We start from the raw sequence: 15795 nt of genomic DNA, 5'->3' as shown, positions 1-15795 counted from the left end.
TCATGGAGATCGAATTTATCGCAACAAAAGAAACCTCTCCCTGCTATCTCCTTCATTTCACGTTTAAGCAAGGATTTTAAAACATCGCCTCTTTAAAATATTGACTTTTTAACCCTTGCCTAACTTTTAAACATATTATCGTTGTATCGAAGCAACTTAATAAATTAAATTTTGTACTAATTTTAGTATTCGAAATAATCATCCACTACAAATATTACATTACAAATATAAGAGAGTAAAGCAAAACCCGCTCTTATGCCTATTTACATCAACTATTCCAATATCGTATTATATTTCATAATCATTAGATATACGAATCAACTCGATAATTTCTCTCATTTTTATCGATTAAATTTATAATAGTATCAATAGACAACGGAACCATACAGATTTTTGGTAAACAAAGCTACGTAGGGTTGGTAAGATTTAATTTCTATATTTAATATATTACTTTTCAACCCGAGTTCAGAGTGATTTTTTATTTATTTATTTATTTATTTATTAATATTTCATATTATAAATATGAGACGCTAAAAAATATAAGGGTGTTAAATTAAATTTTTGAAAACTCGTGGTACTTTTTTTAATTTTTAAAAATGTAAAGGTATGTCTGAAATATTTTTAAAAGTTTAATGGTATTTTTTTAAATAAAGTATTATAGTTTTTTTTTTTTAAGTTTTTAAAAATTTTAAAATTTTATTATAGATTTTTAGATAAATTACAAAGTTTAAAATATATTTTTTATTATTTAAGCTTAACAAAAAAAATTAAAAATGTAAATAAAAGTAGTGTTTATATGCTTTTAATTTTCAATAACCAAAAATTAAATATTAAATAGTTATAGGAGGAAAACCTAATTATGAAAGCCAATTCATTAAATTAGTTTTTGTTGTAGATTGTTTTTTAAAATTTATGAAATTCCAATTGAATTTATAAATATTTTAAAAATATTTATTGTTTACAATTTAATAATCATATCCACCTAAAAAATAATAATTAAGAGATTAATTATTAACTTAATCCAATAGACTATATATATATATTGTTTAAAAAATATTATAATATTTTATTATTCCATTAATAAAAGATATTTAAAAAGAAAAAGAAAAATTATGGTTAATAAATACCCTAATATAGTATGTGAAAAGTCATATGACTTATTTACTAATTTTCTTCCTTTTAACTTTCAAAATATTTTTAAAATCTTAATTATGTCTTTTTTCTAAAATAAAATAAAACAATTATATATATATATATTTTTTCTTAAAAAATAAATAATTAAATAAAGAAATTATGAGTAAAATAATTTTCGATTTAAATTTATTTACTATTTTCTGCTTTTAGATTTTATAAAATTAGGAAGTCTAAAATATTATAAATAATAACACCATAATTATTAAGCCTTAATAAGGAATTAATAAAAGATGCATTAATTATATAAGACTTTTTAAGTCCATTAACAAGGGTAGTTTGGGAAATTTGAAGATGGCAATTTGATTTTGACCCGACCCAATCTCGCCCACGAACATGACGCTTATTATTTTAAATTATAATATTCGTTCAAAAAAATTTTAGGATCACATTTTATAAAATTCAATTTGAATTATTAATTTCATAAAGTTAATTATATTTTTTTTCTAGTATATTTAGATATATGCCCTCTCAAATTAAAAATAAAAAATATTAATATTTTTTTTTTCTTATTTAAATTGAATTGTAATAACTTTATTATTTTTTTAAAATTTGAAGTATAATTTACTAAATTATTCTATATATAAAAAAAAGTAATTTGCCCTTTATTTTTATATGATTTAATTCAAATTAAAATTTTAAAATTACTTTTTAATAAAAAGGAAAATTCAAAGTCATCTATATAATATTTATTTTGTGGAAAATAAGGTTAGGTACGTAAATATCAATTTCCAAAAATATAAATGAAAAATAATTTTCCAAAATATTTAGAGGAGCAGCCTTTACAAATTTTATTTAAAAAAACTTTGTAAAATAATTGTATTTTTAAAATAATATAATCAAGCATTTTTTAAAAATTATAGATATAATAATGGAAATTAAATTAATTTATATTTTTTTTAATAATCAAATTCTATTTAGGTTGGACAAGTATGTCATATTTAGTCAACTTTAGATTCCCTCCCAAACAATGGAGTGTGGAAAACGGAAACATAATTTAATTAATATTTAATTTAAATGGAATTAAAATATCAGTTGAAATTTAGTTTTTTTTTTTGTTTTTAATTAATTATCTAAATTAAAATCCTTAGTTAATTTCTAGGTTAACTCGTTTGTTTATAAAATTTAGAACGATTTTGTATTTTTATTAAATTTAATAAAAATAAGTAAAAAAGAAACAAACAATTGTTGATATACAACTTGCCGTGTTCATTGACCATAAATTCGCTCTCTAAACCAAGGGAACTTGAGAGAACTGATTATTATTTCTTTCGAGAGATCACGAGTCCATTTCCTCCAATCCTTCTTGCTTCTTGTTTTTCCACCATTTCCATGGATTTCTCGAAGGTTTCCGGTGGAAATTATGTGATTCCGTCTATCTTCTTCGCTGGAGTTTTCGCTTTATGCATCTGGTCTTCCTCTGTTTCCAATCCTTTCATTCTTCTTTCCAACGGACGCTATTGCAGCAACACGAAGCTTCAAAATCAGGTCTCAGTCGCGTAATCGCATTCTATTTCTCTATGTTCTTTTTTTGAATTGATTGTGCGTTGTTCTGGATCAATTGTTGGAGAGTACTACTTGTGATTTTGATTCCGTCGCGTAATCGCACGGAATCGTCTATTTTCGACATTTTTGTGTGATTTAGAGTTGATTGTGAAGTCGCTCTGGATTAATGCTGCAGAATGTACTAGCGATCTCGATTCTGTTGCAGATTTTGTGTAATTTTGAATTAGTTGTTGTAGAACCGTGCTAGTGGCTTTGATTCTGTTGATATTAGACATGATTAAAATTTCGCTCTGGAATTCGTTTTTCATTCGACATTTTCTTGAAATTATGAATTGATTACGAATTCGTTTTTTGATTCCATGATTCAGAATAATACCAGCAATTTCGATTCTGTTGCACCACGAGACGAGCTTGAATCGGCTTTAGCCAGAGCGTCAATGGCGAACAAGACGGTGATAATCGCTGTCATAAACAAGGCGTACGCCAATCAAGAACCGGAAGCCGTGACGACTATGCTCGACGTGTTTCTCGACAGTTTCTGGCTAGGAGAAGGCACTCAAAGTTTGGTAAATCACCTCCTCTTCGTCGCCGTCGATCAGACGGCATACGACCGGTGCCGGTTCCTTCGTCTGCACTGCTACCGACTGGTAACAGATGGCGTCGATTTCGGCGGCGAAAAGCTTTACATGTCGGAGGATTTCATCAAGATGATGTGGAGTAGGACTGAGTTTCTTTTGGAAGTCCTCAGACGGGGATACAACTTCATCTTCACGGTACGTTCTCCTCATTTTTATTTAATTTTTTGCATTTTCTTTTTCTCATTTAAGGATAAATTCGAGTTTTGATAATTTATTTCCACTAAAAATCATTATTATAACAAAAAAAAAAATAATAATAATAATTATAATTTCTCAAATTTATACAGCACTGTTTCATAATTATTTGATTATTATTATTTTTTTGTTAAGGTTTTATCACATTTTTTGTTTTTATAATAATTTCAAGATATATATTTTTTTAAAAACGTGTAAATAACAAAACATAAAAAACTAGGTGCCGTCCCTCGGAGAAAAGGTTCATAGAAAAGACAAATAGGAAAGAGATTATCAAAACTTTTTAACCGATCTAATAATATTAAATAATGATGGATTAGCGTGAATTATTGTTTAATATATTGATTAGTTTAAAAAAAACCTCAAACATGTGGATTTGTATATCCAAACAAACTCTCTACGTTAATATAATGCAATATTTATGTAATTCGTTGTCAATAACAGAGCATCCTTTAAAAATAAGAACAAAAATACGGTGAATTTTAAGAATATATATATATATATATATATATATGAATATTTATTTTATTTATTATTTGTCACATAAATATATTTTTTTAATGTTGTGAGATTCACTAATATTATAAAAATATTTATAAAAAAATGAATAAAGAGAATATGATACTCTCGTAACATTAGAAATGATATTAGAAATGATATTAGAAATGATAGTAAACCATCGAGAATTTAATAAGTTGAAATCAATTTAATTAATTTTGTTTGTATTGTTAATATATATTTGTATATATTGATTTGTTTCTGGGAAATGGTAATGGACACCAACTTCTAAGTTAGATTTGACTTTCCAAATCTTAAATTTATTTGATTAAATCAAGCTTAAAGATTTGTAGATGTTAAGATATTTAAATAGTTTTTAATATTAATACAAGTTAATTTTTTATTTTAAAATATAATATATAAATACCTTTTTCAAAATATAAAAAGGAATGATTAATAGTGATTTATATATATATAGTGATGATGGAAGGGATTAAAGTAACACGTGGACGGCGGGGATATGCCGAAAATGGCTGCAATGTCGTTGGTTACCGGCTCCGCCGGGGACGGCGTTGGAGTTTTTGTTTGGTATTGCCGGCGTCAAATTTGCATCTCTAAGGAAATCACTTTTTAAATAATATTATTAAAAATAAATAAATTAATTATATTTAAGAAACTACTTGAGACTCTCAGATCCCAACAGAAAAATATATAAAAATGCATTTAATAACAAATTTATTTATTTGATTAATTAATTTAATTGGGTTCGACAGGACACAGACGTAATGTGGCTTCGAAACCCATTTAAGAAGCTAAGCTCCAACAAAACAGAGGACCTCCAAATCAGCACCGACGGCTTCTCCGGCAACCCATGGAGTGAAGAAAACAACTTCATAAACACCGGATTCTACTACGTCCGATCAAACAACAAAACGATTTCCCTCTTCCAGAACTGGTACGATCTGAAGGACAATTCCACAGGGAAGAAAGAACAGGACGTTCTTTTAGAGCTCATCCATGGCGGAATCATCGCTAAACTTGGCCTTAAAGTCCGATTCCTTGACACCCTGTTCTTCAGCGGCTTCTGCCAAGACAGTCGGGACCCAAGGGAGGTAACGACGGTTCACGCCAACTGCTGTCGGAGCATCGCCGCCAAAGTGGGCGATCTCCGGACAGTGCTTTATGATTGGAAGAAGTTTAGGAAGACGAATTCTTATAATGCGACGGCGGGGTTTAAGTGGTCGCCGCATTTGGGGTGCGCGAATTCGTGGAAAAGGTAAAAACGGAGTTGTAGTTTGTTCGCTTTTGGTGATCTGAATACCTTAGTTTATAGGATATCTATCTTTAATTATGTGATAGTTATATTTATTGTATTATTTAATTTTAATAAAATCTAATTTCAATCCATAGATTTTATTTAATTATAAATTGAACTAAGCATAGACCTCCGCGTCTCGCGATGTGGTGTTTGATCACACCTACTCTAATACCTGGAGGGATATGTCCGTCGAGAATTAGGGTTTCAAGAATCATATTCTTTGAGATAGATCGGATCTAGGTTAGTTATTCTCGACTCGAGTGAGGCGAGGTGTATCAGTCTTGGACTAAGCTTTGCTCCACATTGGCCCATTTTATTTCCAACTTTGTGTTTCATAGTGTCCAATTTTCCGACAACACAATTTTATGAGCTTAGGATAAGCTAACGAAAATGTGTCGTTATAATTGGATAAAATTTTAAAGTTTTAATTAATTTTTATTCCAATGGTAATATTATAAAATAAAATATAAAGGGGATATATATATATATTTAATGTTTTAAGAAAAAAAAGAAAGGCTACTTTCGTAATTTTGCTTAACACGATCCCTTTTAAGGCCCCGCGAACTCCCTCATCTCAGTGATTGCCTTCCCCATTTTCAGCTTCTTCTTCTTCTTCTTCAAATTCTCTGTAATTTTTCTCTCTCGTTCGCCATGGATCCCGTCAATGCATGGGGCAACACTCCTCTTGAAGCTGTCGACCCTGAGATCTTCGATCTAATCGAGAAGGAGAAGCGTCGACAATGCCGTGGAATCGAGCTTATTGCCTCTGAGAATTTCACTTCCTTCGCTGTCATCGAGGCCCTCGGTAGCGCCTTGACCAACAAATACTCCGAGGGCATGCCGGGTAACCGATACTATGGTGGCAACGAGTTCATCGACGAGATCGAGAATCTCTGCCGTTCTAGAGCCCTCCAGGCCTTCCATGTCGATCCTGCCAAATGGGGCGTAAATGTCCAGCCCTACTCTGGTTCTCCGGCGAATTTCGCTGCCTACACGGCGTTGCTTCAGCCGCATGACCGTATTATGGGGCTGGATCTTCCTTCTGGTGGCCATTTGACGCATGGTTACTACACTTCCGGTGGGAAGAAGATCTCTGCTACCTCGATTTACTTCGAGAGTTTGCCTTACAAGGTTAATTCCTCCACTGGATATATTGATTACGAGAAGTTGGAGGAGAAGGCTTTGGATTTCAGGCCGAAGCTGATTATCTGTGGTGGCAGTGCATACCCTAGGGACTGGGATTACGCCAAATTCAGAGCAATTGCCGACAAATGTGGTGCCCTTCTGCTTTGTGATATGGCTCACATTAGTGGTCTCGTTGCTGCTCAGGTATATGAATCGTGTTCAGATCTTTTGTCAGCTTGTCTTGTGAATGTTGGTAACTGGATGTTGTTTGTTTTTCCATTTCTGGATTTGGGATCTGTGGATTTCTGTTGAACTTGCTTTTCTCGATGATAAGCTCAATTCTTTCATACTTGTCTTTCGTCTTTGTGTTCAATTGATTAGTAATGGTTAGAAATGGCACAGGTTGTTAGATCCATAATTGTTTGAGCATCCTCGTAACAGGATCTGGCTTTTTGAAAACTTATTTAATGATAAGTATTGATGCTGCATTGATTCTTTGTAACAGAAGCTAACTTGTGTTCTTTTTATACGTTGAACTATGAAGTTTTTCATTGTTTTTGTCAAATATTTTTTGTATTCCTTGTTTGTACCATAAGATTCAGTTTTAAATGCTTAGTTGAAAATTGAAATGAAGCTCTGCTTCCAGGAAAGGGATACATTTCTGCTTCTGGTTGAATTCAGTTTCAATGTAAAACAAATCCTGTGATATCATCTTTTTTGCTTTGAATTTACATTACGTTTTCTTTTTGAAAAATTATTCGAAGGCATATTTCTTCTAACACATTTCTTATGGTTGTTTATGATCTCTGTTTCCTTTCTTGCAACTTAAGCTACCTGGGTATTGCTGGTATTGTAAAATAATAGTGCACAATGACTGTTTTTAGGAAGCTGCAAACCCGTTCGAGTATTGTGACGTTGTCACGACCACAACTCACAAGAGTTTGAGGGGTCCGAGGGCTGGTATGATCTTCTATAGGAAGGGTCCAAAGCCACCAAAGAAGGGTCAGCCTGAGGATGCTGTTTATGACTTCGAAGACAAGATCAACTTCTCTGTCTTCCCTGCCCTTCAAGGTGGCCCTCACAATCACCAAATTGGTGCTTTAGCTGTTGCCTTGAAGCAGGCTATGGCCCCCGGGTTCAAGGTCTATGCAAAACAAGTTAAGGCCAATGCTGTAGCCCTTGGAAATTACCTGATGAGCAAGGGCTACAAGCTTGTCACTGGCGGAACTGAGAACCACCTCGTTCTCTGGGATCTTCGTCCTCTAGGATTGACTGGTAATTTCGTGCAAACGAACCTAAGAAAACAAACAGAAAGAACATGTTCTGTTCTGTTCGTGTGACTTTTTCGTGGTAATTCCTTTTGCAGGCAACAAGGTTGAAAAGCTTTGCGACCTGTGCAACATTACTGTAAACAAGAACGCCGTGTTCGGCGACAGCAGTGCATTGGCTCCCGGAGGTGTTCGGATCGGTAAGTTCCAATATCGCTGATAGATGATTTCATCATCCACAGTCCTCTTAAGAACTTGTTTTTCTTGCAATCAATCGATGAGTTACTATCTATATTTAAGCGTGTGATTAACAAGACACCATATTGCAATGCGATAGGTGCACCTGCCATGACATCGAGAGGTTTGGTCGAGAAAGACTTCGAACAGATCGCAGAGTTCCTTCACCGTGCTATAACCATCACCTTGAACATCCAGAAGGAATATGGAAAGCTGTTGAAGGACTTCAACAAGGGTCTGGTAAACAACAAGGAAATCGAAGAGCTCAAGGCCGACGTTGAGAAATTCTCTGCCTCATTCGACATGCCCGGTTTCCTCATGTCCGAGATGAAGTACAAGGACTAGAAAGCAAACAACAACAACAAGATCTAAAGTTTTGGGTGTTTGTCGAATCTTTAAAATCGTTCACTTCTAAAGCTGAAAAGGTAAAAAAGAAAAGATTGCTTTTAGTTTATTATCTTTTATTTTTCCAGCAAGATGTAGACTTACATTTTCCTTCGCTAATGTTTATTCGCAAGTTTAATGCTAAGAAAAGAAGTTTTGGGCTTGATAGAGAAGCCCAATTTCAAATTTGTAAGCTCCAAGGCCCATATCAGAACAAGACTTTGGGCCACCACGGCCCATATTTTTTGCAATGGGCTCCTCTATCCTTCATTTATTTTGGGCTTTTAGAGGATTATTGGGCCTATCATTACTCTTTTAGTTGACAAAAAGTTACACAGCTTTTACCCTATTATATTTTAATCAATTTAAATTTTTTTAAAATAATTTGTAAACTTCCCATTTATTTTATTTTTATTTAAATAATAATTTATTTCAAAAGCTTGTTAGGTAAGGGAATAAACTTCCCATATTTTTTTTATAGATTTGAAAAAGAAATACATTTTCCTATTTAAAAGATAATGCTAATTATTGGTTTTTTTTTTTATAAATAAATTAAAAGAAAAAGTCTCTAATTAACTACTTTTTTTAATGAACTTTTATTTTACGTAATTATTTTTCAAGAAAGTCATAAAAGAAAAAGGGTTATGGCTTGAAAAAGAAAAAAGGGGAAAAAATCAAAACAAAATATCACAAGCGTTTGTGGGGGGGCGCGTGTAAACCACCTCACCCTTGTATATTAAGTGTCATTATTTATTCATTTAAGGCCAATATTTATTTTTTCTAAAAAAATATATATATATTGCTCTCTAAAATATTCTTAAACATTTAAAATTTTAAATAATATTCTTAAACTTAAAAAATAATCATTAAATATTTTGTTTTAAACTTATCTTTTTATCTTTTTAAAATATTCCAAAATGTCAAAATATTCTTAAGTTTCTTTTAAAAAATTTAAAAAACAATTTTAATTTTTTTTTAAATTAAAAAATAGTATTAAAGTTTGGAGATAATATATAAGGTGTCTATAGATAGTTTTCGTCCCTATATTGAAATTAAATTTTTTAAAATTTTTTTAATAAAAATAAAGATATTAATACTACATTAAAAAAAATTATAGGTTTTTTAAAATATTACTATGGATATTTTTTTAAAATATTACTGATAGTAAGAATCTTTTAAAAAGTTAATATTAATTAAACTTTTTCAAGATATTTTTGAAATAAAAGTTCACACGAGAACTAAACTCTTAAACTATTAAAAACTAAAGATGAAACCTTTTTTAGAATTTTTATTTTTAATTTAATAGATATTATTGAAACTTTTAAAATTTAAAATTATTTTTGAGATAAAATATAAAATTTCACCATGACACAATCGCACTCTCCAAGACAGCAGACTAGCGATTGTGCGGCACTCACTTTCCAACGATAAGTGAGCTAAGCCAATTTGTTCTTGCGTCGCCTACGGCCAAGCGACGTATGATCGAGCCTCTAGCCTCGGTTTTAAAATAAGATTTTAGAAAAGGAGGACAGAGAGAGATTTTAGAAAGAGAGATTTTGGAAAGAGACGTTATATAAGCTAGCAAGACAAAGATAACAACAGCTTAACATATATAACCTTGGAGAGGGAGAGTACTTACAAAAAATAACCAAAATTTCTTTAAATCCTTTCATTTTTTCTTTTTTTTTTGATGATTTAACCAACAAATTAATGTTAATAATATTAATTTAATTAAATACAAATTACAAAATGACTTTAATTCCAATTAATTTGGACTTTCATATCGTATTGCCGTATTTAATTCCGAACTATAAAATAAGGCTATTTCACCAACCATTAATTATTTAGAAGAAATTAAATTTAAAATAATATTATTTTTCAAAATTATAAATTGTACGGAGGGAAATTTCAAATCCAATAAATATAGATTTAAATGAGAATAAATTATATGCTTAATACATCATCTTTACCGTACATTTCTTTATTCATAATAAAAAACGTACATTTCAATCATTTGATAAAAAGAATATCATATCGATAGTCTACCCGACACAAGAAATTACGAGACCTACCAATAAGTCAATCACTTTCTAATATATACTGTGTGTAGCGGGAGAGAAGTGTCGGTAGCAAAATTTACAGAAGAATTTCAACAAAACACCTCGTGTTTCGATCTTCGGGGAAGGGAGGTATTTGGGTCCAACATATGAGATGAAAGGACTAAAATCTTTGACCTATTACTCGAGAATATATTGTCGATTAAACTTTGCTTAGGTCGTTAAGAGAGAGGGTGTAATAGTCCAAGCTGCTGTTAGATATTGTTATCTGTTAGCTTTTCGGTACGAGATATTTTTATTTTTTCGAGAAGAAAATGCACGTAAAAAAAAATAAAAAGTAGAGAGAGAAAATGATGGATTTGAGAGGAGGAGAGAGAAAGTGGAATGGAATATGGAGTGTTTGTGAGCAATCATTAAGAATCCCAACACACCCACATGGCCAAACTTAATATAAGTCATTGCCTACTCCCTTTTCTCATTATAACCTAAGCTTTTAAACTTAATTAAACAAATGAAAAGTTGTAGTTTTCGAGTTCGTTCATGTATCTATGAACGTTAAATACTTACTAATAAACGAACATTTGATAACGATAGAGATTTATTAAAACGCTCTGGTAGAGAGAGGTTTCTACTCCCGTATAAAAAACATTTCGTTCTCCTTTCAACCGATGTGGGATCTCACAATCCAACTCTTTCGATACCCAGAATCCTCTCTGGCACACCGCCCGCTGTCCACCCCCCTCGGGGCCCAATGTCCTCCCTAGCACACTGCTTGGTATCATGCTCTGATACCATTTGTAACAGCTCAAACCCACCCCTAACAGATATTATTCTTTTTGGGTTTTTCATTTTGGGCTTTCTCTCAAGGTTTTTAAAACGCGTGGGATCTCACAAGATAAAAGAGCATAAAAATCGAACTCATAATTAAGACTCTCCCTTACTTCAATTTGTTGAGTTGGACAGGGTCAGTCGTCCATTTCATTGCACGAAAATGGACACATAAAACTGTTATGTACTAATTAATATGGTGGAAAATTTGACAAAATCAAATAAACAGATATCCACATTTAAAATTTGATATACATTATTAAATCGGGTATCGAGTATCACTTTATTTTATTTAATTATCCATTTTATTCGATCGATTGTTCGTAATAAAAATTTAAAGGGTGAATATAAAAAATAATTTGTAAACTATCAAATCATTTGGTTCCATAAGCATTTAAAGCATAAGAGATAAGTTTGAATTAAATCAAACCCAATTTATATTTACATCTCATCATAAAATTTAATTAATAAAAAATAAATAAATTTGAATAAATATTAATTATTTAGAACTTAAATGGAATTTAAACAATATATATATATATATATATATATATATATTAATAGAGGAAGCTTCTGGAAGGGCCTTTCTTCCTCCACCAATCACTCTACCGACATTTTCAGCTCGACAACAGGACCTAATTATCCAACTTTTTCCACATTTAATTTTTTATTTTAATTTTATTATTTTTTATATCCTTTTAATTTTTTTTACTTAAAAGTATAAATTCCATCCATATTAATTTAATTCCTATTATTTTAAAAATTAAAATTTTGTCCTTCTAATTTGTTAAAATAAATAAATAAGAAAAAATCGATAATTTTATTCAATTATAGGACTAAATTTTAATTTTTAAAGTGATAGGGACATATTTATAATTTAAATCTTCAAATTAAAAAAAAATTTAAAATTTTAAAAATACCTTTAAATTATAAAAAAAAAAAAATATATTTTTTTTTTAATTTTTTAATATTATTTTTCCAAAATAACATTAAAATGTTCGTAAATAATTTATGAGCTCTAGATAGACTATTATCGTCTCTATTTTTTAATTTTTTTTTAAGATATTAATGAAAAGGTATTTTTCAAATAAAATATAAACATTATCCAACACAAACTGTTTTAAGATTTTTTATTATTAAATTTTTTTAAAATTTAAAGATATTTTTTAGACGAAATAAAAAAAATATTATAGATATTTTTATTAATTTAGTATTTTAAATTAATTATTATACACAATTTTCCAATAAATAAATTGAATGATGAATTACTTTCAAGCCCATTCACATTTTCAGAGATACCCATCTTTTAGATCAATCAATTCATGAAAAGCCCATATTTTAATAAATAAATAAAAATGTTAAAAAAATAATATTTTTTATTTTAATTACATTAAGAATATAAATATAAAATGATAAAATTAAATTAAATTAAAAAATATTTAGTGGAAAATTGAGATATAAAGTCACCCCTCCTAAAGTTGTCCAATTGGCATGTGACAAGAAGGGCAGATTTAAATTTATGGGACTAATAGTCCCAATAATTAGTGGACACCATACCCTCCAACCCCACAAAACCACCCAATTTATGAATTCATTTATTATTCCTTCCATTTTTTTCAACGCTCTTTCTCTCTCCTTCTAAAAACCCCTTCGTATCAAAATTCATATCGAGATTTGAAATCTAGATTCAGCATCTAATGGCCCGACATTCCCTACAACATGATCACGTTACTTACTATTCACTTCTAAGAGGTAAACTATCCGCACGAGCTAAAAAATTAAATCAGGGTTCAACACCCAATAACCCATCAAACTCCACCGCTAGCCGATATTATCTGCTTCCACACTGTTATAAAGAATGCTTCGTTCCCCTCTCCAATTGATATGGGATCTCACATAAGAGAGGAAGTATTATTTAATTATTTTTATTATATATATATAGTTGGGGTCGCTAAGATTTTATGCTCATTTCTTTTTAAAAATCTAATAATATATTTTAATTTTTTAATAATTATTTTCACATTATAAATATAAAATATAATTAATAGCCTTCATATTTACATGTATTTCCTAAATGCCATTACCTTTTATTTATTTATTTATTAATAAAGAACATGGTCGGCTAAATTAAGAAAAATAAATGATCACATGATGCCTTATTATTCCTATTATTTAACGCCTAAATTATTGATTAAACAATATTTAATTCCAAGCTAAGTTTAATTATTATTATTAAAAAATCATAATATTTTTTAGTCATTCAATTATTATTATTAAAAAATCATAATACAATAAATAAAATAATTATATAAATATATTATTCTAAACTATATATGTAGAATTATTAAATTTAATTAAATAAATTGGATAAATCTTATCCTAACTTCCCAAAAAGGATAAATTGTAAGGACAAATAATAAAAGCTCGTAACAAAGATGAAAAATGTACTTTGTACTAAAAATAAATGTACTTCGTGACCCGTCCCTACGCTATAGTCATTGTAAATTAATTGTTCGTCGATTTATTAATTAATCTGATGTAGCTATGATTTAGACAAGTCGATAATATTAACGAGAAACTTAATTACTATCTAACTAATATATAAGTCTTTATCGAGACTTCTTACATTTCGATGTATATGGGCATCCTTGATCTTCATTGACGCATTCATCGAACCTATACCAATTTTACGAAAACAATGAATGTAACAAGGTTGAGAATTAAAACCTCTCGACCATCGTGTCCCGAGTCTGTCCCAACAAAAACTATGGGTTTAAAAATAATTCCAAAACTTAGATTTCAATTAGGGAAATTTTTCAGATTATCCCGATATTTCGAGGTGGGTTAGGTTGGTTTTTTGGGTTTTATATTCACAACGTATCATTAACATAGGTTATAAACGTCAAATATTTTTAATTTTCATAATAATCTTAAAAGTAGAGTTGGGTTGTAATCCAATTTTGGGTTTCCGGCCAAAAATATGTCAACCCGAGAACTAACTCTGGTTTTCAAAAAATTCAACTAAACCCAGACCGAGAAAGATCTAACTCAACCCAACCTTTATGGTTTGGTTTGTATAGTCTAAGTTGGGTAGGTTCTCGGGTCACTGGAACATCTCTAGATTTCAAGCTACACGAACTCTAAACGGACCGTGGATCTCGTACGGTATCGTCCCCCTTCAAAATAATCGAACTACCAAATCAAGTCAATCCAATTGGGAAATTATTGAACAAATTAACATAAAATTGAAGACCAAAAATTTGGTGAGACAAAGATATCAATTTAAGAACCCTAATTTGGATTTGTGTGAAGAAAGAGAGCCCAAACCCTGGCCCACCCATATTTTCTTTTTTATTGGATTTATTTTAATTTTAATTTTTTGGCTTAGCTGTCAAAATTGGATTGGATGAGGGATATGTCTGACTTCCAGCTCATCAATTTTGACCACCGACGCCATTTAAAGACAATTTTATCCTCCACTTCAAACATACATTGACAAAAGAGGAAAAATATGAATTAACTAAACTACAAATACTCTTCATTTTTTGGCCCCAACTTTTTCTATTATTTTCTTTATGACCCTTTTCAAACTTTTATTACTTTTCGTACCCCAATTCTTTTCAAAATTACAAACTTTCAAACAACCGTTCATGTCTACCGCTAGCAGATATTGTTCTCTTTTGACTTTAGGTTTAAAACGCGTTTGCTAGGAAGAGAATTTCACACCCTTATACATAATACTTTGTTCCCCTTTTCCAACCGACGTGGGATCTTACAGTTCTTGTCGTTTATGTTTGGATAAATACATATGTCTGATAAGGAATGCAGCTGATAAGACAAGAAAGTGCATGATTGCACAGTCATGCATGTTCAAGCAAGTTGCATGTTCATGTCATACCAAACTATTTTATTTATTTTCATGTTATATTATTTTATTATTATATTTCGACAAAATCATGTCTACAACAGACAAATATAAAAGGGGTCGTATTTGGAGGATGAAATTCAACGCGTTTTACACACCTTTTATATTCGTATTTCCATTTAATATATAGTTTATTTATTTATTTAAAAGGAAAAAAAATAAATAAGAGACTGTATTAGTTGGGACATAAACGGAAGAGAGAGAGTACATATCTGTACACGTGCCGATCACGTGCATTTGGACAGTGCTTCCCATTTTTCTATCTATTCTATATAAGAAGCTTGCAATTCTTACCCAAAAAATAATAATATCACTTTCTTACCCTTTTTTTATTCTTTTATATATATATATATATATATATATATATATATATATAATTTAAATTATAAAAAAATAAATATTTTAAAAATAACCTTCACAGTTATTTTTAACGATTTTCCTATCCGCTTGACTTGATATAGTACAATAACATAGATTGCTATGAGATAAACTCGGTATCAGTTGTAGGAACTTGTAACTATCTTCCCGTCAAACTACACGTGTTCGACATTTCTCTAGAGACCCATTTCACTTTTGTGTTCGGTACTTGAGGATTACTTATTACCAATCAAGCAATAAAACAGAT

The 15795-nt window shown here is 30.2% G+C and overlaps 2 protein-coding genes across 2 annotated transcripts; both read left to right on the top strand.

The window, feature by feature from the left end:
• The first annotated feature begins 2437 nt into the window (after positions 1-2437).
• On the top strand, positions 2438-5390 carry LOC111779090 (uncharacterized protein At1g28695-like). Its single transcript, XM_023659153.1, has 3 exons — positions 2438-2679; positions 3066-3470; positions 4802-5390. The coding sequence occupies exons 1-3, from the start codon at positions 2524-2526 to the stop codon at positions 5306-5308; spliced, it is 1068 nt and encodes a 355-aa protein (XP_023514921.1). The 5' UTR covers positions 2438-2523; the 3' UTR covers positions 5309-5390.
• Positions 5391-5935: 545 nt separating this feature from the next.
• On the top strand, positions 5936-8611 carry LOC111778891 (serine hydroxymethyltransferase 4). The gene is made up of 4 exons (XM_023658892.1): positions 5936-6675; positions 7356-7746; positions 7838-7939; positions 8077-8611. The coding sequence occupies exons 1-4, from the start codon at positions 5998-6000 to the stop codon at positions 8319-8321; spliced, it is 1416 nt and encodes a 471-aa protein (XP_023514660.1). The 5' UTR covers positions 5936-5997; the 3' UTR covers positions 8322-8611.
• Positions 8612-15795: the final 7184 nt, after the last annotated feature.

This window comes from Cucurbita pepo, chromosome LG17 (genome assembly GCF_002806865.2).
Source record: "Cucurbita pepo subsp. pepo cultivar mu-cu-16 chromosome LG17, ASM280686v2, whole genome shotgun sequence".
In the NCBI taxonomy this organism is placed as follows: domain Eukaryota; kingdom Viridiplantae; phylum Streptophyta; class Magnoliopsida; order Cucurbitales; family Cucurbitaceae; genus Cucurbita; species Cucurbita pepo.
The sequence above is the reverse complement of the archived record's forward strand: the minus strand, read 5'-3'. Positions and strand labels throughout refer to the sequence as shown.